The 25549-nt window shown below is 39.2% G+C and overlaps 1 protein-coding gene and 2 long non-coding RNA genes across 3 annotated transcripts in view; 2 read left to right on the top strand and 1 right to left on the bottom strand.

The window, feature by feature from the left end:
• Window positions 1-9276, top strand: part of LOC135110624 (uncharacterized) — a 76849-nt gene extending 67573 nt beyond the window's left edge. Inside the window, exons 14-19 of the mRNA XM_064023149.1 lie at window positions 655-861; window positions 1687-1898; window positions 3564-3752; window positions 4174-4360; window positions 4615-4750; window positions 6077-9276. Coding sequence (XP_063879219.1) covers window positions 655-861; window positions 1687-1898; window positions 3564-3752; window positions 4174-4360; window positions 4615-4750; window positions 6077-6128 — 983 coding nt within the window. The 3' untranslated portion in view covers window positions 6129-9276. The remainder of the gene's footprint in view (window positions 1-654; window positions 862-1686; window positions 1899-3563; window positions 3753-4173; window positions 4361-4614; window positions 4751-6076) is intronic.
• LOC135110637 (uncharacterized) lies at window positions 3239-16706 on the bottom strand. The gene is made up of 3 exons (XR_010273341.1): window positions 16315-16706; window positions 12134-12201; window positions 3239-3770 (listed from the first exon to the last, which is right to left on the bottom strand). It is a non-coding gene; the product is annotated as an uncharacterized LOC135110637 (long non-coding RNA).
• An 836-nt stretch (window positions 16707-17542) lies between these two features.
• LOC135110636 (uncharacterized) lies at window positions 17543-21136 on the top strand. The gene is made up of 2 exons (XR_010273340.1): window positions 17543-17855; window positions 19625-21136. It is a non-coding gene; the product is annotated as an uncharacterized LOC135110636 (long non-coding RNA).
• The last annotated feature ends 4413 nt before the right edge of the window (window positions 21137-25549 follow it).

Here is a 25549-nt window from a genome sequence, read left to right as displayed (position 1 = left end):
TGAGTGTTGCGCAGCACGAAAGGAAAATATAGTTTCGGAAAGACTCGAAATTTGGTTATCAATTTCACTCTACATCTGACAATGTGACATTGTCACTTTTGTTGGTTATTATAATTACCATGATCATTTTCTAATCATTATCGTCATCATCGTGCCATAAATTATCAGTAGTATCATCGCACTATAAAGAATAACGTACTCGGCGCTCCAGCGTGAGGTACGATGTATTCATATTCCCAGCCTGGTGGTGGGTCGGGTCTCCTCTTGCACTACGAGTATGAATCCCTTGTTCACCCAACAAGCAAGAGTTACTACCTTCCTATAGGTGGTTGTGAATGTGCATTCTTGCAATGTGTGTGTGTGTGTGTGTGTGTGTGTGTGTGTGTGTGATCCCAGCCCCCCATCCCAAGCATCGCATCCATGCCCCTCTCTACACTCCAGTCTGGTCACTTATAATTCAAATAAATAAATCCCATGAACGAGCATGAGTGAGCTGGAAGCGAGTTCACCCTTTGCTGCCAGCAGGATTCGTTAACAAGACGCTTCGGGATTAACATTTGTCAGCAATTATTACCGTTTGGGTCATACTTACGTACCATGAGTTGAGTAGTCCGCAAATAGATATGTAATCATGTTCCCATTTCCCAATTGTAGAATCCGACAAGACGGTGACAGTCAGTCGGGAGTCAGGCGAGTTCGGGTTCCGCATCCACGGGTCCCGGCCTGTGGTGGTGTCTGCCATCGAGCCCGACACTCCCGCAGAGACGTCAGGCCTCGAGGTAGGCGACATCATCCTCAGCATCAATGGAAGCAACGTTCTCGACTCTTCCCACTCTGAGGTGGTGAGGCTGGCCCACGCCGGTGAGTACAGTAAGGTGGGGAGCATTTGGCACACAAATATTGTGTGCTTGGTCAGTCAAGGTGTATCCCGACCCAGTCTTTCTTATTACGCTGTGCAGTGCTGGACATCAGGCTGGGCCCAGTGATTTTAGAAAATTAGTGTTATAACCAGATTCATGTGCCATTATCACATTAGCGTGGACCTGTGTTTATAGAACAGATAGTCAAGATCAATTTATAGTCCATTTGAGCCAGGGTGACCAATATTGTTCAGATAGTATGATTGTGTGTGTGTAGAATGATTTGTCAAGGGAACATTGAAGCACAGAGGCCTAGGCATTCGGGAGAATGAAGGGAATTGTGTAGGTGAAGAAATAATTGGCACGTTAAAATGCAATACGCCATACTTTTTAGTTTTAAATATCTTTAAAAGAATGTTTATGTAAACCATTCCATCAACGGCACCTGCATTTGGCGACCGTTTTAGGATAGCTTACATCAAGAACTGATGACGATGCATAAGATGTAAAGGTATTTGCCTCAACACTCAAGTGCTGTCTTTTCCCCTCCATATATCACCTTGCAATTGCTTGTGTTGGAAACTTACTTGATCACATAATTATCAGCTGTGAAAGCAAGATCTCTTTATTGAGTAGTATTAAGAAATCGGAAATAAGATCACTGTTGAAAGAAAACCATTTCTTTGTTTCACTGATGCTTTGTTTTTATCCTTCTTTACTACATATTCCAGCATATTACATTGATTTTTTATTATTATTATTTCAGTGACTACAGTATATCGTCGTACTTTCCTTAGTGTTGTTAATAAATAGTGTTGTTCTTCAGGTTGTGACACCCTGCGGTTGGAAGTAGCGCGTACCTGTGATGTGTTGACACCCCTGGTGACGCAAGACCCTACGCCCTTCTGTGCTGGCTACCTATATAAATTAGGGAGTGCTCAACACGCAGCTGGTGCTCCTGCAATTGTCAGGAAGTGGCACAGAAGGTGGTTTGTCCTTAAGAAGGACCACTGTCTCTACTACTATAAGTCAGAAATGGTTGGTTTTCATATTTATTTTTAGCATTTTGTCTTCAATCCATTTTTTTTTTTTACCACAATGTATATACTATGAAGAGAGTAGAAAATTAAACTTCAGAGATCATCACTATGTGGGCACCTCACATGTGTGCTGCTTTATTGTGGCTGTTTGTACTCCAGGGGGCTCACAGATCACCTACAGGAGAGGAGATACTAGTGGGGGGAGGGGAGGAGTGGGAATTACAAGACGGTGAAAAGGGTTTGGTACTCACTAACAGCAACAGACTTACTGTTAGTGTGTAGTTACCAACGAGGACATTGTCTGTTGCTTCTTGGCTGTCCTCCCCTACCCGCCCTCTTTCTCTCTTCCCTCCCCCTCCATCCCTTTCCTCCCCTCTTTTTCTCTCCTTCCTCCCTCCCTTTCCCCCTTTCTTTCTCCTCTTCTCTCTCCCTCCCTCTCCCGCCTTTCTCCTCGCCTCCCTCCCTCCCCCCTTTCTCCTCTCTTCTCTCTTTCCCCCTCCTCCCCACCTCTCTCTATTCTCCCCTCCCTCCCTCTTCCCCCAATTTACTCTATTTCACAGCTCTATATATAAACAAACAAAAGTGTATGTAATATTAAGCTATGTTTGACTGACATTTCTTAACTAAAAAAGTAAACAGACAATAAACTTTTGAGTCCTGAGGATGAGGTGCAGGTCAGTCAGGTGTGGCTGTAGCAGGTGAGGATTGAGGCAGCATTATTATTATTAGTGGAGGTTACTAAATTTTGCATCCTGGCGAAGGGTATATAGATAGTCCCAAGGTCCTTCCAGGCATTCAGGTGCTGGTGAATGATGTGGGGGGGTAGAGCAGGCATTTTCTTCTCTTCTTTCTTGTCTTTCTTTCACATTCTCATCTATTTCCTCATTCATACAGGTTGAGCTAGTACTGCATAAGTGGGAGGAAGAAAAGGAATGTGATTGCAAGTGTCTGTCAGTCGCCCTCATTCCATCTGACAAGACACTCTTCACTCTAGCTTGATCTTTCTAAATGGTCAATAAAATCTTTGTACTATCCTGTATCTTCACCGTTCTTCATGTAACTTGATAAGAATCCCATTCTTTTCCAGTGCTTCACTTTTTTTTTTTTCTTTTTTTTTTTTTTTTTTTGTATATATACCCTGGATCTCTTCCTTAGTATCAAGCCCTTATTCATGGTCTCCTATTTTTTTGCTGTTTTTAACTGTACCTCCTAAAAGCTCATTAGTTCATTTAAATCTAAACATGTGTCCCTCTTATCACAAAATTCGCCACTAGTATTTCAATTTGGGGTCATTTCTCTCCTCTCCAAAAAAGTATACCAGTTCTTTCTCCTTTACTCTTTTCCTTCATTTCCTCTATCTCTTCACACCTCTCCTTTCATCCTCTTTAGCTTCCTTTTGCTTATGCTAAACAACTCCATGTTCAACTATTTTTACTGTTCCCTTAAAACAGACTAAATACATCATCAAAATCTGTTCCCTCTACAATTTTCATCCTAGCTTCCATCAGTCCCTCACACACCCTCTCTCAAATCTTTCCTATCAAACAACTAGTTTACTTTTCTTTCCTTTACCATTACTCCTACCTTCATTTACTTCTGATCTTTTTATCTTACTGAAACAGCTTAGTGATTCCTTAGTAAGCACAGTTTGTCTATGATGCAGGAACAACATCCTCTGGGTGCAGTACACTTGCTGGACTACAGTGTCCACTCCCTTGCTGAGATGGGGAAGCCATTCTCCTTCACTGTTGCCAAGTTTGGGGGAATGACTCTCCACTTGGCTGCCCACTCGGAAGACGCTCGCAACAGATGGGGGCAGGTCATCACACAAGCGGCAGTGGAGGCAGCACAGGTTGTTGCGATACTCTGTCTGTTGTAATTTTGCAGTCATTAATCATATGGTTATTACTTGAAATAAAGGTAGAAAGTTTAGGGCAATCAATCATTTGTAAATCATTTATATTATAAATTTTGAATACTGTATAGCAAAACATGCAAACCTACAAAACAATTAAAATTACAAGATACAAATGGAAAGGTTGGAAATAGTGTGGTAGCATGTTTGGTGGCTACCTGTTAGACACGAGAACTGTGAAGTAATGCAGAAGGAAGGATAGTAAAGTGTGGTGCAGGATAGTGAAGGGATGGACAGGAAAGAGGTTAGAGAAAAATATGAGAGGAAGGCATGCAAGAAACAGAGAAGTGATAGTTACATAGAGAGGGGAAGTGTTGATGTGTTTAATAGCATATAATGCCTGATCATCACATTTCAGAAAGATGAACTCTTAGAAATTTCTTCACGACGTGTTCAGCAACCACCAGCTTCCATCACTATGCCTGACTGCTTTGGCTTCCTGTTCAAGTTAGGGGCACGATGGCACCAATGGAAGAGACGATACTGTGTGCTAAAGGATGCCTCCCTTTTCCTCTACCATGAAGCTGAAGCCCAACAAGCCATTGGTACAGTATCCAAATGAAATGAAGTATAACTAACATTGTGTGTGAATGATGATACATCAAGTCCAGATGATACATGTATTGTTATATTAGACACAAACTAGATACATAATGTGATTCTGCTGAATAAATGAACCAAAATCAACAAAAGGAAATACAAATGTCCAGAAGTACTGTATCATGAATATTTTGCTGAGTGCTAGAAATAATACACATTTTTCAATTCTGTATATTGGTCTTCTCTTTTCTTCCCATAGGAGTGGTGCACCTCCACGGCTATCGAGTCCAGAGTACCAGCATAGGTGGCAAGAAACATGCTTTTGAACTTTTACCTCCAGAACCTAAATTTAGGCACTTCTATTTCTACACCGAGTCAGACAGTGACAAGAAGAGGTAATGTTATAAATAAGTACATACACTGATGTACTTGGCTTACAACCATCATCCATTCTAAAATTGCTGTTTGGAAGCAAAAAACAGTAGGACAGGAAGACTTTTCTTCTTGAAAATTCAGAGATTTAAAAAAAAAAAAAATTCAATGCAGAAATTCAATTTTTTGGGTCGGACAGCACACTAGTCAAATGCACCAACCCACAACTTTATTCAGTTAAGTAAAGATCCCAATTTTAATTACTCATCTTGTATCAAGACAACTGAACACTATGTAATGAAGTACCAGCTGCCCACCAGCCAGCCTGGCCTCACCTTAACTTCACCACTGTAGTGAAAACTAAAAAATCTCCTGCCAGGGTAAACAAACATAAAACATACAAATAACACCTTAATGGATATCAAATTAAATCAATACACAACTCATGTAAACTCACAACAAAAAGAAATAACTAAATGAAACTTGTACACCTCAAAATTTCCAGTTGAGGGACACGACAGGTAACCCTAGTTCACACAAATGCTTCTGGTCCTCTGCTGACAGTGATGACAGGCATCTCCCTCTTGTCACCACAAACTGATAGGGCTCAGGGTGGCCACACACTACACCACTCCTCCAGTAGACAGGCACGCACTGGTGAAGACGGCTGCAGCTATGGTGGTCCTTAAGCATCACCGTGAAACTCGTGCAACACACCCATGGTGCACTCTAATCATCCTTTCTCCTGCTCCCTACATTTCATTAACATCCAACACTTTGCCCAACAATATCTTCACACTGAAATACACTACTATCACATACCTGCTGTGCTGACAAAGCCACACAATCCAGACCTCTAAACCAACGCCTCAAGTGTCCATGTTCCGTGCCAAAATCCCTCCCATTCCAAAACAAACACTTCCCATCAAATCCCATGATAAGCAGCTGAACATCACGATGCATCTAGCTCCGCCTGACTCCTCACACTCAGTCCCTCAAACTTTGTGCGTGCCCTCACGCACATCTTTCGCACACAAGACACCTATTTCTATCTTTCCTTTCTTGCTCCGCAAGCCTACGAGACTGCCTCAACCTCGCAGGTTCTCTCCTTTCTGACCCCGCTACTTCCTTAGTCTCCTTTTTCTGATTTGCTTCCTCCCCAGCCTGTTCACACTCCGGCCTAATCACTGGATCCTCCTCCCTCTCCTAACTTGCTTCTTCTTCTATCTCCTCACAACTACAAATATAGTTACTGCACACTCATAGATAAAAAAAAAACTTCCACAATATTAGCAACTGCCAGTCAGATATTTAATTACTGTTACTATATATATACATTTCTTTTTCAGGTGGTTGGCAGCCCTGGAATACTCCATAGACAGATGGATCAAAGTTGGCTGATCCAAAATTGAAAGGACTTGGGTTTTGTCAGATTTGTGCCAGTGGCATGTGATGAAGGCACTACAATTACTAAGTGCAAAGGTTTCTCACAGATGGTGTACATTAATTAAGAAGTTGCTTGGAATTCAGGTATTTTTGTATTTTTAAATGTGGTCAGATATCTGTAGGCTAGGCCAATCAAAGATCTATTTCAGAATATTGCTTGTCCCGAATGCTAGGTAAGGGATTTTCTGCAACAATCAAATACCTAATAAAAAAATAAAAGTTTATATAAATATATTTTAGACAAGAGTTTCCAGTCCTGTCACATCCATCAATCAGCAATACAGAATTTAGTCATTATATACAGTTACACATATAGATATTGCATTCAAATATGTAAATATTTATGTATATTATTACAAATAATAAAGCTTGGTACATTTTTCTTAACAGCTGTATGTACTGACAGTTTATATCAGGTTGGTAGTGCATACATAACCAAGTATAGAATACTGCCATAGGTTTAATGCTAGAATTCCTTATCACAATTTTTTTAAAGTTGTTTTCATTTAATAAAATGACTAAATGTGGAACATATAGGGAAGACTTAGCTTTGTACTACAGAATCATCACATGCTGAGGAAGCCGACAGACAGACATATGTTGTGAGTCAGGAAGAGGGATGGGTAATAATAGCTGTACTGGTGATGGTTTTAACGATATACTTTGTATGAATTTTGTAAAGAACGGCACATAAAGAATAATTTTATATCACTGCCTTAGACAACAAAAACTAGCTCCAGCATTTTACCACAGATACTTATGACTGTCATGTTTTTTTTGTTTTTTTTTCTAATACAGCCTAGAATTTGGAGTAGTGTCAGTAGATGAACTTAAATGCCAGTAAACAATCTCCTTATGGTGATCATTATATCCTTACACAGTTGTCGTAGCTGTCACTGCCTTCTCTGTTTTTTTTTACTGTTACCAGTGAAATCACATAATTTATGTCGTATAGCTGCAAATAGTTCCTGAACACTACAAAATTCAACAAGTATAACAGTGATGCATGTGGTGAGCTATTCAGTCTTGAATTATTCCCAGCCCCGGGGAACAATAATGCTGCAGCAACTCGGCTAACACTAAAGCTGAATCACGGTACATAATATTGCTATATCAAAGAAAAGTGAATGCAGTGACATTCATACACACAAAGAAAAGATTACCATAAAGAAAATTGCTTAATAATATTTATTTATATTTAATGACACTACTATACACCCAAAATCTAGGTCAAATCAACATGTTTATAAACAATCTAATTATGCCATTGTTGCAAATGTATGCTTTCCTTTTTTAAATGCAATGAATACTATTTTTAACTTATTTCAAGAAGATACAATTCTCCCAGTTTTTAAATTTCTGGATTCCAAATACTCTTGGTGCTGTAATTTTTCATATGAAAGAATTTTTATTTCCTTTTGAGTCTTCACATGATTGTGAACTTGGAGTCAGGTATATACATTGTTTAAATGTGCTCAAATGACATATTATCATATTCAGCATGAATAATATTAGCAACAGCACAGATGAAGCTGGTGAGGCAGTACTTTTACACTTGCTCACCAAATAATTGTTGCTATTTCTTTCTTGCTGAAGAATTTTGGTAACATGGAGCCATACACTTTGTGTGACAATCTAGTACCTAATCTTCAGGATTAGGAATCAGATCTGCTCACTTGACATATGCAGCCAACAATCCAGACACCACAACCAAAGGTGACTGTGGCATACATTGCTGGACATGAAGGTTTAAGGTTTAAAGTTGTCAGGACACAAATGTGGTGTCAAGTCAGGATAAAGTCAGGGTGATGGGTGAAGGCATAGGTACCTCTTAGCTGATCCTGTGATTGCAGTTTTTAACTTAATGTATAAAAAGTGATAGCATGTAAGTATAGCATATTGACTGAAACAGTAATCAAGTAACCAAAAAAGGGTACTTATTCAGAAAACCACTTCATCCATCATCTCAAAACAAAATAGTACAAAGAAACTCACCTCACCACTTCTAAGACATCAACACATTATGAAATACAGTATATAATAAAAATAATTTAAAACATCTAGGCTCTATAATCTCTAATGACTGATTTTTACCACAAAAGCATCCAACTGATTTTTACTCCAAAACCATCCATTAAAATAAACAAAATTAAAGAATCAATAAAGCAACACCACAGTAGCTGCCTCTTCCCTTTCCCCACTCCACACCTCCTTAATCCCTCTGGCCTGCCACCCATCCATCAAATTATTTTGGCACGAACTTTCAAATGAGTGGGTATTTCTTTGTACTGTATATAGAAAATTCTTAGCTTAAAGTGTGCATTTTTTTTTTTTCTGAAGTGAACCACAAGGAATTTAGTTACTATGTGAGTTATCATGGAGAGTTAGGAGTACTAGATCTCAAATGCTGGTAAGACTGGTACTCCACATTTCACATACAATTTTACAATGTTTTGGAAGAGCAAAGAGAAGATATTTGCCGATGTAGTCTAGGGCTGCAGTCAAGGTTGAGCCTCCATGTCTAGCAATGCAGGCCAATAAGCCTTCCATCAAGAATACAGCAGTGACTAAGCATCTTCTGTGCATCATTTGAGATGCCTTGATAAGGTACAGGAAATGCTGTAATTTCTACACACACAATTTACAGCCTCTGTACTGGTGGTTGTGCATGCCACTCAGTGGTCAAGGGTGAGTCACAACTACAGACTCAGTATTGTCATGTTGATAGTTGATTGTTTGACTGACTTTTTTAAATAAATGAAGTGAACAGAATCCTAGGAAGTGACAGTACACTGATTCCCATTTCAGTAGAAATAATTCCATTGAATGTAAAAAATGCACAAACGCACATCTCAAAAGTGGCAACTTGAGTCATAATGTAATGCATCTTATTACTTTGCCTTGGTGAGTAGTGGCCAGGCACATTTTTTGTTATGATGATAGGCAGACAATGCTATGGCAATACATAATAATTGTGATATATGTCAAATACCATATTTTTATATACAGGTATTACAATACACTGATACCAATCCACAGTATGGAAGATAAATGTCATAAAGACCATGCTCTCACAAATATCATTTCCTCCTACATTGTCTTGTCTTATTGTTTTATTTCATAACCCAACGTTTGTTCAGTTTCTACTTTAGGATCATTTACCTAAGTATATTTGGCTATCCTATCGGGTTAAGGCTTCAAATACTGTCATCTTGAAAAACCTTGGTCGTACGTGAAGATGAGCTTTTAAAAGTGTGACACCAGCTCATTTTCTCATCTCATAATACTCTCTGAAGATAATGAGGCCACAGTTTGCATGGATGCTGCTTATTTTGTGGACTTTGAAGCATCAATACCAAGACAACTCCAGCAGGTTATAAAATTAAAAATGTCAATACATACTGAAACAGAAGAGTCCAGATGACTGTCTATATATGATGCCAAGGTTTTTGAGCTAAATAAAAGAAAGTATCAAGGTCTTTTAGAGTGGCTATAACAGAGGAGTACACACTTATCATTAGATTCCCATTTCACAGGGACTGCCTGCATGGACTACCTTCACTCATTACTCACCACTTATGAAACTTCTGAACAACACAGACACATTCATTATCTTAGGACCTTCATCACTCTTAGGGTCATTCACATAATACCAAAATTAATTTTCTACTTATCAATATATGGGGCAGAGACCCTCTTATATTAAGATGGAGAAGGTAAGACATTTTAAATGAAGGTGGATAAGATAGAGTATTCACCTTTATCTCATTATTTACTGACCAGTCTATACACCAAGGTGAGACCTCCTTTAAAAAGTAATTGTTAAAACATCAATCTTGTTTCACTGTAGGAATAAAACTAGAGAGGCAGGGGTTGTCAGTCTTCTCACCCCATCATTTTGGTTCCAACTGGACTGAGAACTGTGCCATTGTGCCACTGAGTTGTCTCTTTACCAATGGGATAAAACTTCTCATGACAAAAATTTCTTGTTAACATGAGCTCGATAAATTTTATGAAGAATATATGAAATATAAAAATGCCTGCAATACTACAGGTTATAGATTAATTCATAACTGTTAATGCCCTGTGAGGCTAAAAGAATGGGTTCAATACTTGTTTCTACCTCAAAACTCACATTAATCAAGTGGCTCTCGCAATGATAAGGTACTCAAACAACACTCTTAATTGGCAGATTTCCTGAACCAACTGAATGACAAGGTAAAGGGAAGCTATACACAGCTGGTGTGTCACCCTTAAGAATTATTTATCTTTAAATTGTCTTGGGAACCAAAGCCACAAGAACATTATCATCTACATATGATGCCTGTTCCAAAGGACTCCCCAAAAAGAATGACCATGATGAACTTCTACAGGGAAGCAACCATTCACCTTAGAGGAGGCCAAGTGAAAAAGATAGATGACTGTGATCCAGACAACAGGGACTGGTGTTGTGCTTATATATGCAACAACTAGTGTTTAATGGCTGGCTGGGCTATGAAATTTTAATGTCCTAGAGCAAAACCCAGCAGCTTCCATACCAGTTTACACCTCTTACCAAACCACACACATCTGGGCCAGAGTGCCAAGGATTTCTCCATCACAAAGAATAGTCTGGAGGTGTCCACACTGTCTACAAATCTGTCAAGTGGGAAAAGAATGGGGTCTGCAATATCCTGAGACCCCTAGACAAGATCACCCCACTATCCAGACAGCTTTCACTTCTCCACAAGTGGACTAGTACACAACTGAGTAATACAGTAACTATTGATGCACTGTTAATATTTAGAGACTTATTTCATGTTTAAATCATAAAAATTGGCATTCTCTAGAAATTTTGCATAAATGTCCTGGTATTCATCTGTGCAAAGCTTTACCCTATATGAAACTTCTGGATTGAGTTCCCTACTTGTACTAGCTCATGCATCTTGCATTTGATGAATATCTTTTTTAATATTTTTAAGACATATTCAGACATGCACTTCTGTTATGTATTGTCATAATGGATTTTATTAGTATGTGCATAATGAAATCACTACTCACTAGGACTCATAGGCACAAGAGGGAGTGGTGTTGTTCATGTTGCCAGGTCCATGAAATATGAATGGAGTTAAATTTAAGTGTGTGAAGAATGGTTTGAATGATGAAGGAAAGCATGTATGCTAAGTTGAAGAAACAGGTATTGTAAGAAACAAACAGATTAATTCAATTTTGTAAAGTAGCACATTCCAAATGCTTTCTTTATCACAACTGAACAAAGTCTAACCCACACTATCCACTTCATTATTTGTCTAGAGAATGAGTTCTTCACTATGCCAGTGTGGTGTTCACACATTCAAGGTACATAAGGTGTCACAATGATCTACATTCAGATGCAATACAATTAACTTATATTGAATGAAACTGATACATGATTACAGCCCCATGTAAAATGCCGTAAGGGCCTCAAAGACTGCAAGATGAATAATTGTCAATACTAATGTGAAACAGTGGGAAAGAAGTAATACTTTTTGTTATGCTACAAAATCTGTCCTAATGTCATGATTACTGAATTATGCAGAATTTGATATATAAGGAATACGTTTGTGTAAATACTTTAACAATTCCTTTGTTCCTGTGACTATGCAAGTTCAAATGTATATTGTTAAATGCACTTAATTTGTACAATACTGCAGTACACTCCCAGCAAACCAGCATCCATAGAAGCTTTAGCATATCAAATAATATATCAATTTGCTGCCAAGTTGAATATTACCCAACTGAAGCAGACTTAGTAAATCAGCTGAGCACTTTTCCCAAGGGTCATTCTTGGGATAGTTGGATTTAAGACAGACTTCTACAATGGCACCAAATTCCTCCCATTAACTTTTCCTAAAGCCAATGCTACTTTTGGCTACTACCAATACCAATTATGATACCAATAATAACTTTCAAATACTGTGAGAGAGAGAAGAAAAACTTACCATTCAGCTTTTTACTATTTCCTAGTGGATGTCATCAGTGGCAGACCATCCCACTTGGTTCTCTTCATCTGCAAACATCAAAGTCTATATGTCATTTCCACACTGGAACTGTTTAGTATGATTCTCTGTCCTCAGTCCTCAGAAGTCTTTTAAACAGCAAAAGTTTCACTTAAATTTTTAATAAAAGCATTAGAACATTTATAATCACTGACAAGATCTCTTACACTACATTATCTATTTTACACTTTATTGGGCCATGATGGTAATTCACCATCTGCCATTTTCCATCATTAATATTCAGTATGTTCTTTCAGGTTATAAAGCATCGTACTCATTCATCATAAGGGTAATTTAAGCTTATGTAATAAGCTACTAACTTGCTATTACTGTTGAAGTAATTTTTCTTAATCATAAGATTCCTCACAATATAAATGTAAATAAGACTTAGTGCTTCAAAAACTCAAATTCCCTTTGTTTGTTATAGCATATAGTGAAATACCGAGCTTGTTCAAAAAGCAGCCAAGATTTTTCTGCTGAAACAAATGAAGCACAAGAGGCATCCTCATGCAAGGAGAACATAAGCAACTTTTCCTGCTCACAGTGTCAGGTGCACACTCAGAGATTTTTACTTTACATGCGATAACAAATGACCTGAACAACAGTATTGACTTAAATTTTACCAGAAACCTGGAGATATCCAAATGGGAACTATTCAAAATATTCAGCAAGCTTTTTGGTACTGATGCCATTATCATCATATACTAGCAGACAGTATAACCCATTCAAAGATGGCAAAACATGAGTGGAGAATAAACCATATTCTGGTATGCCTCAACACTGTCCAGGGACTTGAATACATACTAAAACAAAAAATGGTTTACATTTGTGTTAGCATAACCCTGCTACAGTTGATAAGTCAAGGGTGTCCAAAGCTTCTTTTCATAATTTTGTCAGGAATAAGGGAGGTGCCACACCATCAATCAGTTGCTAGTGTACCTGCAGTCACAGATAACACCACTATATACATTTTATTGTAACCTGCAAAGATACAGGCATAACTGGACCTGGTCCAGTTTTTGTTGATTTCAAAAAAAAAAAAAAAAAAAACAGAAGTCTGATGTATGAAGGTTGTGATGTGTTTCGGGTAAGAATATCATTACACCAACTGCATTTATGGGAATATTCAATAGTGTATAACAAAGTATTTTTAAAGCTTGGAAAATTATTTGAATGTACATATACATTTCTTACTGTCATCACAGTAATAACTGAACTGCATAGCTACAAACTCAAGTCTGTATGCTGGCATATGTTTGCTTTCTTAAAGGCTCAGTTCTCTCAACCCACTGCTTATACAACAAATTGGGGTGGTTGGAATCCCTGGAAAAACTCTCAGATTCGCTGGTTGACTTAATTTTGCAGAAAAGTGAACTTGGCAGATTCTGAGCACCCCAATTGTAATGTGTGCATGTGAACTATGTTCTACTTTTACTATGCATAGATTTGTCATTAGAGTCTCAACAGAGACTACTTTACTATATACAACTGAATGCATTTTATATCCACCACACTTGATGTGTAAATGCCTTTAGGATTGCGCACAAACTAATGAAGAATAAGGTGAAGTGATGGACTCATTTTTACACATGCATTTTATATACATAGATTTATTTAGGTGCCACAGTCATGTAAAATATAAACTGCTGTGATTTATATATAATTACTATGGTATTTTTATGATTTGTAAGATGTTAAGTTACAACTAGAAGGTACAATACTGGTTGCCATGTAATAATGTATGGCAAGCAAGTGCTACAGGTGTGCATGAGTAACTGGTGAAGAAAATCATAACTTTTTTTGTACGACGAGTCTGATTTAGTGTGTGGTGATGCTGAATCAAGCTAGCCAAGAACAAAAAGATGTATAATATAGTCAGTGCCAAATGAAGACATACAAGTTAAATATTTAACTTCTTACTTTGAATTACATATGACTTCCTGAAACCTCCCCAAGGTAACAGCTGTGACAGAGGAGTGTTTGTCATTCCTGCACATGCATATCCTAATCCTCTCATTCTCCTGTCTTCTGTTTTTTTCATGTGCTCTAAGAACCTGTCCTCCAATTTCACCTGAGCCCATTCCTTTGCACTCACTGAATCCACCACTCAACTCACTTGATGCTCCCCTTGCCACATCAATTGTGGTTTATTCACTACAGGATGTTGTGCTGGATCCCCTACTTCACATTTCATTCCTTCAACCTTTCTTCAATACATGTTAGGAAAAATTATTATGTACTTCTGATAGTTCTGAAACTTGTCAGCAACAGATGAAAAAAGGTGTATGTATATTCTACAGCTATTATCTGTATTACATCACCTTTTGAATAACAGCAGCAATGAAAACTTTTCTGGAAACATTTTTTTTTATTTATAATTGTGCTGGTAAAATTATTTTAATGACAAAAATAATAATTTTTGTCATAATGATTATAATTTTCATTATCATTATTTTCATCATTTTTATTTATTAATATCACCATCAATACCATTACAATTATTATTAAATTTTATACAGTTTCATGTGATGACATCCAAGAAAAAAGGATTCCTGTCAAAAAAGAAAAAGGAAAGAAACAACTACTAATAATAAATAAATGCCAGCAAGGGTGTCCTCACATTTAAATACACCTCAAGAGCAACTTAGTTATCTTTTTTTTATATGCTGCTATAGTTGGAAAATATATACTGTAGTCCCTTTTTTTTTTTTTTGTAAAACACATGACATCATGTAACTCTTAACAAAAGGTGGTGGCTCAAGGTCAGGGCACTGAATTTAAAGTCCCACTAGAAGCTACCCATCTCAGTTGTCATACGTGGCCAGAGATCCCCCATATGTTGCCCATCAACCCTGTCTTGCACTGAGTGCACTGGATCTCAGGAGGGCATTACCAATCACTACAGTATCACCTGAAAATCCTGCCTGTGCCACTACAGACAAGGTTCAACTGTCCAAGTCCCCAAAATAAAACAGCCAGTGGTAAGGATCCAGAAAGGATTATTATACCTTCCTTGAGACCTTGCCTAAAGAAAAGTTTCGACGAAACAAATAAGAATCATTCATACAAGGGCAGTGGACGGCTGGAATAAATAGTCGTAACATGTGTTAGGGTTGCCATATATGAACTATCAAAATTCCGGACACCTTCACTAACACCTGATTATGGTCCTAATATGATACTGGAAAACATGTAAATTAATAAAAAAAAAAAAAATCTCAACTTATTTACCTTTGCATATGGCTGATAATAAAATGTGTCATCTTCATTGATGAACCCTCTTCTTGCACTGCTCTCTTATGTTTCTCAGAGCTCACATGTGACTAAGTCATTAATGCCTTTATGTGCCAGTGAGACAAATGTTCCTGGTTTACACACCAAACACTCGGCTTCCCACTCATCCCTGCCTTTTTTGAAGCACGGGAGTTTGTTCTGCATCTCTGCAGTGATTTTACACTTTCGTTTGGGCATCTTGACAAGAATAAGTAATAGTTGTAATGACGAGGTCACAAGGCCGCAAACAGTAATTCAAACTTACCCCTATCAGAGCTGGTGAATGACTTGGGCACGAGCGTGACGTCATTGTGACGGTCAAGTGAGGCGGCGTTGGGAAGGCTGCGAGCACCGACTTCATACAGGAACCATACACATCAGAGTCTTGACCGAAACCAAACCAAAGCAGCTGCCACTCGGTGAACCCCTCTCTCTCTCTCTCTCCCTCTCTTTCTCTCATCATTTCAACCCAAGAAAATTTAATAAATGTGATTTTTTAAGTTAGTAATGATGAAAGGTGAAATTCCGGACATTTGAGGGATTTTCAAAAAATCCCCCCCGGACGAAGATTTCGTTATCTGATTTTTCCGGGAAAATCCGGACGTATGGCAACCCTACATGTGTACCACCTGTCATCAAGTTTCAGAATGCATATGACCGTTCCTTTTCACGGACACAGGAGGCGGGCAACAAGATCAACAGTGAATCCGTGATATTTACTGCTGTTTTATAATAAATGCGTTTTCTGATACTGGTAAGAGTTCACTTTGACTCGGGTAACACTTTTCATAAGATATTCAGGAATTATCCAACCTTACGCCGGAAAAAAAAAAAAAAAGATATCAGCTTACTGTAAAGTTCCACCTCTAATCGGCATGGAAGTAGGTCCTTCGTAACTTCATCCAGCGATCCTTCAAAGCTGTGAATGTGTTCAGGTGAGTTTATACACCGCTACCAACCCCGACATGGTGCCAGTTATCACGTCCCCTTGGGTCTCTGAACCTTTCCAGCGATGCCTTGAGCTTTGGGAAGAGCTTAGTATCGCAAGGAACCATGTCTGGCCTTTGACCAAATAATCCAGGGTATATGAACGTGCCATGAAGACGCCGTGCTTCTGCCAGGGCCCGAGTCTGCCACTGCCACTGTCAGATGCGTGACTCCTGCAGTAGGAATGAGTCGGATCGACGCTCGAACATTTCTGGGTTTACTCGTTTCTTTTCGTTCAATTACGTGATTGATTTGTGTACCGAAAATGTAAAACAGACATTCAAACTATCTTTATCTATCTACCTAACTACTACTGCTACTACTGCTACTACTGCTACTACTACGACTGCTACTACTACTACTACTACTACTACTACTACTACTACTACTACTACTATACCTGTAAACCAGCGAACTACCACCGAGCACCTTTAATAGTCAGCAATTCCTGAAAATTAGGTGTTGCAAGCATACACTTTCTTCTACATGCACTACAAGTTTATTGCCCTGTGCAGTGATGCGTGAGCACTGAGCAGCCCAAGACAGAGTGAACAGTGATTCTCTCTCTCTCTCTCTCTCTCCAACCGGACTGGGAAGCACGGGCTAAACTAAGAGCCCGTCACTAATGAGGCTATGGTTAATGAAGGTGGCGGGTACAAAGAGCAAATGTGAATCATTGGGGGTAGCGTGTATACAAAAGAATTGGCAGTCATAGTAAGAAGAATGAATGCAGGGGTAAGTGTGGGGAATGATATGTGTGCTCTTATATGCAGATGATGTAGTGGTTATGAGTGAATCGGCAGAAGAGCTCCAAAGTTTATTAGATGTTATCGATGGATATGGAAGAGACTTTGGAGCGAGCTTTAGCAGTAAGGAAAGCAAGGTAATGATAGTGAATAAATCAGAGGAAAGGGGGAAGGAATGAGTTGCAACAGGCTGATGAATACAAGTATCTTGGAATGTGGATGAATCCGAATGGTTGTGTAAAGGCAAAGAATGAAAAGATAAGCATGGTAAACCAGTGGTTGGGTCGACTAAAAAGTGCTGCAAGGACAAGAGCAAGCAAATGATGTGCTGTGAGAAGTTTGGATAAGCGTGGCTGTTCCGAGCATTATGTATGGTACTGGTATATTTGTGTGGAATTAGAATAAAGTAGCAAGAATAGCACTGCATGAATGCACCAAAATATGCAGCGATAGAAGCTTTAAGAGGAACTATGGGATGGAACACTTTTTGAGAAAGCCATCTAAAAGCACACGGATGATGCAATATTAGTGAGAAATACGTGGGAAGAGTTGCCGTTCCAAAGGCCTGACTCAGGAGCGATCCCAAGCCACCTGTAGCATCAAGATCAAGATACAAACATTGATGCAGTCAGCAGCATAGGAGGCACGTGCAATGAATGGTATGAATATTTTTTTTTTTTATACATTATAGTTCTACATTGTAGCATGGTTATGATGGTTGCTCAAGCACATTGGATATATCAGTGCTTTCGGCAAGTCAGGATGTCATGACCTGAAAAGAATGTGCTGAGAACTTATTATGTCATACTGTCTAACGTCTACTGAACATTCATCAATCCAAACTTTTATTTTTTTTTAAGCTTTGGATAATATGTGTCCTGACTTGCTGTTTACAGCAACGTTTCCTTTCTCTGAAGCTTACACGGGCTGAAAATAAAAACAAATGGGTAATTGTCTAGAGTCCTTACCGGGCCTTATTACTGGTCTATTCACTTCAATTCTTTTACACATACCTTCACATGCACCTAAAACATCATTTTAAAGTGGGGGACAAATGCCCCCTTCCCTCTAGTCGGTTAGGTTAGGTTAGGTTAGGTAGGTTAGGTTAGGTTAGGTTAGGTTAAGTTAAGTTAGGTTAGGTTAGGTTAGGTTAGGTTAGGTTAGGTTAGGTTTTAGGTGCATGTGAAGGTATGTGTAAAAGAATTGAAGTGAATAGACCAGTAATAAGGCCCGGTAAGGACTCTAGACAATTACCCTAACCTAACCTAACCTAACCTAACCTAACCTAACCGACTAGAGGGAAGGGGGCATTTGTCCCCCACTTTAAAATGATGTTTTAGGTGCATGTGAAGGTATGTGTAAAAGAATTGAAGTGAATAGACCAGTAATAAGGCCCGGTAAGGACTCTAGACAATTACCAACAAATGTGGTATACTTTGGAAATATGGCTGAACTTCATAACAAATCCAGCTTGTCGGGAATGAGTCCCTCTTCCACGTTCTGTTCATATCTCTTGGAGAGAGAGAGAGAGAGAGAGAGAGAGAGAGAGAGAGAGAGAGAGAGAGAGAGTTTTGTATGCATTTCCATAAACACACACACACACACACACACAATGCCCATCTTGCTCACCCAACGTAGTAATTAACAAAAATGCATAACAGGCAGTTTATAACGTCAGGCCGTGGGCCTAGCCACCCCGGGACCCCAATTCCCCACGAGTGGCAAAAATTGTATCCAGAAAAGAAAAAAAGTTAATTCAAATTAATTTCTTGTTTGCCTCTGCCTTTCTTCCTATAAAAGTATATTTTATCATATATCTGTATATCTTATCTCCTCAACCACAGTATTACTGTTATATCAGTATTGCTAAGGCCTACTCCTAAAAATGTGAAAAAAATATATTGGTATATTAATACATTGTTATGCAGGCTCAGTATAAAGAAACTGATTGGGTCTGTAGAGGCCCATGCCCATAGTGACCTTCAACAAGCTCTTCTGATTGCCTATATGACTTCATTTCTAGAGTATAAAACAGTATGTACCTTTGAAATATTGCAGACACCCATACTGCAAGAGTAAATCTTGTTTAGTTTCTGATATAGTTTTTATCTTTAAATGTGAAGTGTGCTGTAAGTACACATAACCAGTGACGGTCCCATAATTTTACAAATGTTGATTAAAAAAAATGTACCATGAATTGACATTTGATAAAATATGGAATAAAATATTGAATGAGTAGTAAGCACAACCACAAATAGTAATGACAGTCAAGAAAACATTATCTATATACTGTACTTCCTTTTTGTGACAATCATGTTGAGAAAAATTATTTCTAGTACAGTGTCAGTTGAAGAGAAAAAGTTGTATACCTTCCTTTCTTTTTATTTGTCATTATTATTATTATTATTTATTTTTTTTTTTTTTTCAGAAGTTGAGCTCATTCTACTAGACCAAGTTATGTGTTTCCATCATCTCTCCAGCACCCTTTTGTGAGGCTTCATAACACGCAGAGGCTACCGAGGTGTCAGTTATTTGTCACAATGGAAGATCCAGAACAGAAGACAGATAAGAATAAGCAAGCCTCTCTCACCAAGAAAAAGTATCAGTGTGACACCTGTGGAAAGCTGTTCATCAAGAAGAGTCATCTTGTTACTCACACTGCCATTCACACAGGTGTTAAAAAGTTTAAATGTGATGAATGTGGAAAAAAATTTAATCAGATGGGAAACTTGACCATGCATGCCCTCACACACACATTAGAGAGAAAGTTTAAGTGTGACCAGTGTGAAAAAACTTTTACATTGAAAGGAGACCTTAAGAGACACTGCCGTGGGCACACCGGCAAGAAGGAGTTCAAGTGTACCAAATGTGAGAAAGAATTTACACAGAAATCTAGCCTTAAATCACACTTAAATTTGCACACTCATACAAAAGTGTTTCAGTGCATTGAATGTGGGAGAGAATTCTTCATAAAAAGTAGTTTACGTCAGCATATGGTTACCCACGTTGGTGGGAGAACATATGAATGTGAGAATTGTGAGAAAAGTTTCTTAACAAAACAAGGACTTAAGAATCATATCTTTAAATCTTGTTACAAAAAAATGGAGGATTCTGATGTACAAAAAATGGACAGCTGTGATGCACAAGAATAATTGGAGGTACAATTATTTTCATAGTTGTATTACCTCCTTTACTACTTGTTATGCCTTTAGGATGTAAGCACATGATGAGTTATATGACTATCTCTCTCTCTCTCTCTCTCTCTCTCTCTCTCTCTCTCTCTCTCTCTCTCTCTCTCTCTGTTAATTATTCATGGTCATGGACAATAGCCAATCAATATACATGCTGCTATTTTGCAGTTTTTTTGCCATAGCCTTAAGTTCTCTGATGTGCTAAGGAAGTATTATTTATCAAATGTTGTAGGGGATTGTTAGCACAGCAGACGACCAAAGATTGAGGTAAAATGGAAACAAACAGTGTGGCAGTGAATATGGGATATTACTCTACTTCAGACCACAACTGTATTGTATGTATACTCTATGTATGGCTTCTTTATGGCTCTCAGAACTTGAATTCATTATACAGTACTGCCATTGAAGGCTTGGAGAAATAAAACATTTAAAAATTTGCTTGTTACTGTCATTCATGCCTGCAAGTTTGTAACAGCAATAGTCAGTATACTAAGCGAGGAGAAAAATTGAGAAGATTGACTGAATTATATTACAACTAATGCAAGTACTTGGTAAGGTGAATTTCTTGTATAATGAAAAATTGAGAAGATTCAATTATATTACAACTGATGCAAGTACTTGGTAAGGTGAATTACTTGTATATTGATGCCATAAACATAGTATTTATGTATAACATATAAGAACTGTCCAGTCACATTAATGTTGATGGATTTACATGATGCAATAAATTATGGAAACCTAATTCGAAATGTTGTAGTTTAATTCCCTTAGACTTTCCAGAGTAACACAAAGCACGCCACCTAGACAGCTCGTGGTAGTATCACACTTATTCCTACGAGTAAATAACCCATGACGATTTTACAAGGCATACATACATAGATACACTATAGCACTAAGATATATTATAGCACTAAGGTATATTATTAAAGACCATATTTAAATAAAGCTTAAAGTAATCGGCAGGCCTGAAATAACCTAGGGATTTAGAAACGTTTCAGGCTCACTTAAAGACAATTTTCATGGTTCACAGAGAGGATCAGTCGAATTATCATGAGAGTTCTTGCCGACTCTTTGTAAAACATCGCTAGAGTCATGAAAGCATCCTTGAAATCTCTAATAACTTTCACCACAGTGTATTAAAAAGTACTCGAGACCGGACGGCGAAGGCAAGGGGGGGGGGAGCTGGAGGACACGTTCCCTGGATACAAAGCAAGTTCTTCCCGAGGGTAAACCAATGCCAGAGTTCCCAGCGGCAGAACGTGTGGTTCACCTTGGCCTTGGCGCCCCCTGTGTTGGCGGCTCCGGGCGTGGCTAAATGCGCCCCCACCCAGCCCACGACTTTCATTCTCAGTGCACTCACTCCTCCCTTCAAGTTAGGCACGCAGTGGCGGTAGTTGACTGCAGTGCGCAAGTTTGGTGATCACAAGACAGTTGCTCTTCCAATAATGTTCCCCTACGACTTCATGTAGTTCTCGACGTGGGTTAGACCCAAGGAACGTATAAGACTTATGTAAAATCCTTGGATAGGCCTGTATTTCAAAATGCTCCGGGCTTTCATCAAGGATTATGACGACTGAAGTCTCTCTCTCTCTCTCTCTCTCTCTCTCTCTCTCTCTCTCTCTCTCTCTTCACTGACGAAGCATATTTTTTGTTAAATTATCACTGGCATCATGAAACATCCTTGGAACGACAGTAACTTAGACATACTAAAACCTGCTGAAATAAGTCGAGTCGAGATACGGCCCCAATGGGTCTAAAAGTACAGTCCGGATTTAGGAATATCTTCAGTCCCGGGACATTCATGGCGACAGATACAAAAAATCTCAAAGAACATTATCTGCAAATGGAAGTGTAATGGAACCTAATTACTGTGTCATGGTAAAATTTAACTTCAAAGAATACCACATTTGTAATTAAAGGCAGTTCGTACATTTGAACAGAACGGGAAAGGAGTGAGAAGGGAAGAGCTATAGCGGTTAGAATTACGCAGAGCTCCCGGACTGGCCAAGGGTATTGCAGGGAAGAGACGGAGAGCTTTAAACACACCACATAGTTGAGACAGACAGAGCATGAAGGACGCTAACTGTATGGCGGAGGGAAGAGGACACAACGGAGGGGCAGGGTAGGGCCTTCAGGGTTTGGGCGTGGTGGGAGTGGGTGGGGTATGAAAGGGTGGAAGGCAAGGACAAGAAAGGAGGTGCCTTGGGAAGTGGGTGGATCCGGCAGTGGTCATCCCACCTTTTTCGATGAGAGAGAGAGAGAGAGAGAGAGAGAGAGAGAGAGAGAGAGAGAGAGAGAGACTGAGTATGAAAAATAGTACACGTTCTCTACATGTATGTAGAGAATGCTTTATATGCTTTTATATGCTTTTAATGCTTTGTAATGTAGTGTATGCTTTATATTTATTTTTCGTAACTCGGTCAGTTCTCTTCTTTTTTTTATTTATTAATTTATCTATTATCATTCTGCCGGGTATCAATCACACTATTACAACTATCCCATTATAAACACACACACACACACACACACACACACACACACACAACCTCTGTTCTCCCTCATAACCCGGCAGATTTATTAGCACTTCTGCACTGTATATTACGTGCGGTAGGAGTAGGTAGTATGTTGTCTACCATACTCGCAGTAGTGATGAATGCACCTTTCCTAGAGACGCTGTGACTGAGATGACCCAGTGATATGTTTCTGAGAGCAAAGAAAACGGGGAAGATTGGAGAAGGGGGCGGGTACCAGAGTTGAGGTTTATTTTCTTCTATTCTCTTTCTCTCTCTCTCTCTTTCACACACACACACACACACACACACACACACACACACACACACACACACACACACACACACACCCTCAAACAGGCTGCCCATCTCCTTAGGTCCTATACTTATATAACCCAGCAGACGAGTTTTTAGTGAAGGTGGAACAAATTTATGAACTCGTATTTGTATATGAAAAAGGGCGAAAAAAAAAAAGTTAAATTCTCGCATCAAGATCAACAGCGAGACGGTATAACGAACAGGGGGAAAGTAGTAGTAGTAGTAGTAACATTTAATTTACAGTTACATGCGTGTACTCAAGGATGCACCCTAACAAAATATCAAGTTAATAAAATAGGACAAAATGTGTTACATAAGACTGTAAGGGTGTGGCTTTGTGGAGGGACACGCGCACACTCTCCTGCAGAATACAAGGCCTGAGCTACAATCATTTCGTCCCATCTCCATATCAACCTGTAGTCGATGTGTACACTTCTTGCCACCTCTCCTAATCTCTCCCAGAAATGTACACTTCAATGGGGGAAGCTAGGTGGATTTCGTGAGTGAGTGGTGAGTGAGTGGGGTGTGTCGCTGGGTGTGGTGGTGATGGTGGTGGTGGATGGAAGAAGAGCACCTAAGGGAGGACATGGCTGGAGTGTCCTTGAGATGGTAGTGGTAACGGAACAGGCAGACCTGCGACCATTTGCACCCGACCCCACCCATCTCCTTCTACCACAACAACCACTACCACTACTGCTACTACTACTACTACTACTACTACTACAACTTTCAACATCACCTACTGCTGCTGATGTCATGGTGGAAATGAGTAGTGGCACAGTGGAAGATGAGTCCTCAAGTAAACAACGCAGCAGGCAACTCAGCTGTCACCTCGCGTATACTGCATTACATAGATACGTAGAGAAAAGAAGCAGACTTATTCAGTCCCTCATTCAGCAATGCTTTTCTCTCTCACCACGACCATTTTCAAAGGCCACAGAGATGATTAGCCAGGTTCTTAAGAGTGTTTCTCCTGTTAATAGTGAAGAAATGTTGTTAATCTGCCATTATAACCATAAAAAAAATCCTTTAAAACAAGTGTAACTTCAACTAGAACCTTTTCAGAGTAATGGAGGTGCGATGCAGAAGTGTTTCAGAATATGGTCCTTATTAGTAAGTCAGGAGTGCGTCACCTTTACGCAGCCTGCACCGTCAAGACCACAAAACATTATACACACTCCGACATTTTGCATATATCGTTGGTCACGTTAGCAATCTTATCATTCCACGCTGAGCCGTGAATTAATATCGCGCAATATAATTATACACGCAACAGTCACAGGAGGGGGGGGGGGGGGCGCAGCGTATTAAATAAATGCATACACGCTTGTACAGCGACCTTGATTAAATACGTATCGCTGAGAAACGATGTTCTTTCGTACCTTGACTAAACACAGACCGCTCAGAGACAATGTTCGACTAACTAATGAATCAGTCGCGTGCTGCCTTTTCATTTTGCCTGGACAGAAGTCTACTAAAGTGGTAGTAGCAGTGGAGGTGGAAAAGTAGAACAGATCCCATAGTAATATGAGGACTTGCAGGACTGTGAGAACAGGGTGAATCTGGCCCCATCCCTACCCTGCCTCGAGGCGCCTCCGGCCTTGGACACACAGGAGGGGAGGGGCAGAAGAGGCCCGATTAGTGAGAGTCAGGGAATAGTGGGCGATGGACAAAAAATGAAGATGAACCAAACGTATGAAGATCCTCCTGTCTCGCTTCTCAAAAAAAAAGGGTATTTGCTCAACGTAGACAAGAAACATCGCCTCACAACCAGTCAGCTAAAGATGCCCACTGTTTATTTATTTATTTTTTTTCTGCATCATCTAAGTGATCTACATTTTGGCTATTAACAGTAACTTTCATGGTGTGGCGCTGTAGATACATATTCAGAAACGCTTCGCTCTCTCACCATGACTATTTTCAAAGGCTACAGAGATGGTTAGCCGGGTTCTCAAGAGTGTTTCTCCTGTTGAAATAGTAAGACGTGCGTGTGTGTGGGCGACACTTGCATCATGACTAGCACGCCGCTGCGCTTCACGCCGAGTGCTGCAGGCTGGGACTCATAACACCTCACCAGGAAACGAGGATTAATAGATGTGAATTGACACTAATAAGACACTAATAAGAAAATAAATAAATAAAAAGTTTGAAATATTACAGTAGTGATGATAGGCGGAAATAGGTAAGTAAGGGTATATTCAATATAGGGACTACCACGTGTAGGTCTGATGGCTTTTTGCAGCTTCCTTTATTTTCTTATGTTCTTATGTTCTTAAAAGACAACACTGACATATACACGCATAAATGTCTCAACTTAACATGGCAGAGAAGTGG

The sequence above is a fragment of the Scylla paramamosain genome, chromosome 20 (assembly GCF_035594125.1).
Source record: "Scylla paramamosain isolate STU-SP2022 chromosome 20, ASM3559412v1, whole genome shotgun sequence".
Taxonomy (NCBI): Eukaryota; Metazoa; Arthropoda; class Malacostraca; order Decapoda; family Portunidae; genus Scylla; species Scylla paramamosain.
Note: the sequence above shows the minus strand (reverse complement) of the source record. Positions and strands in the feature narration are given on the sequence as shown.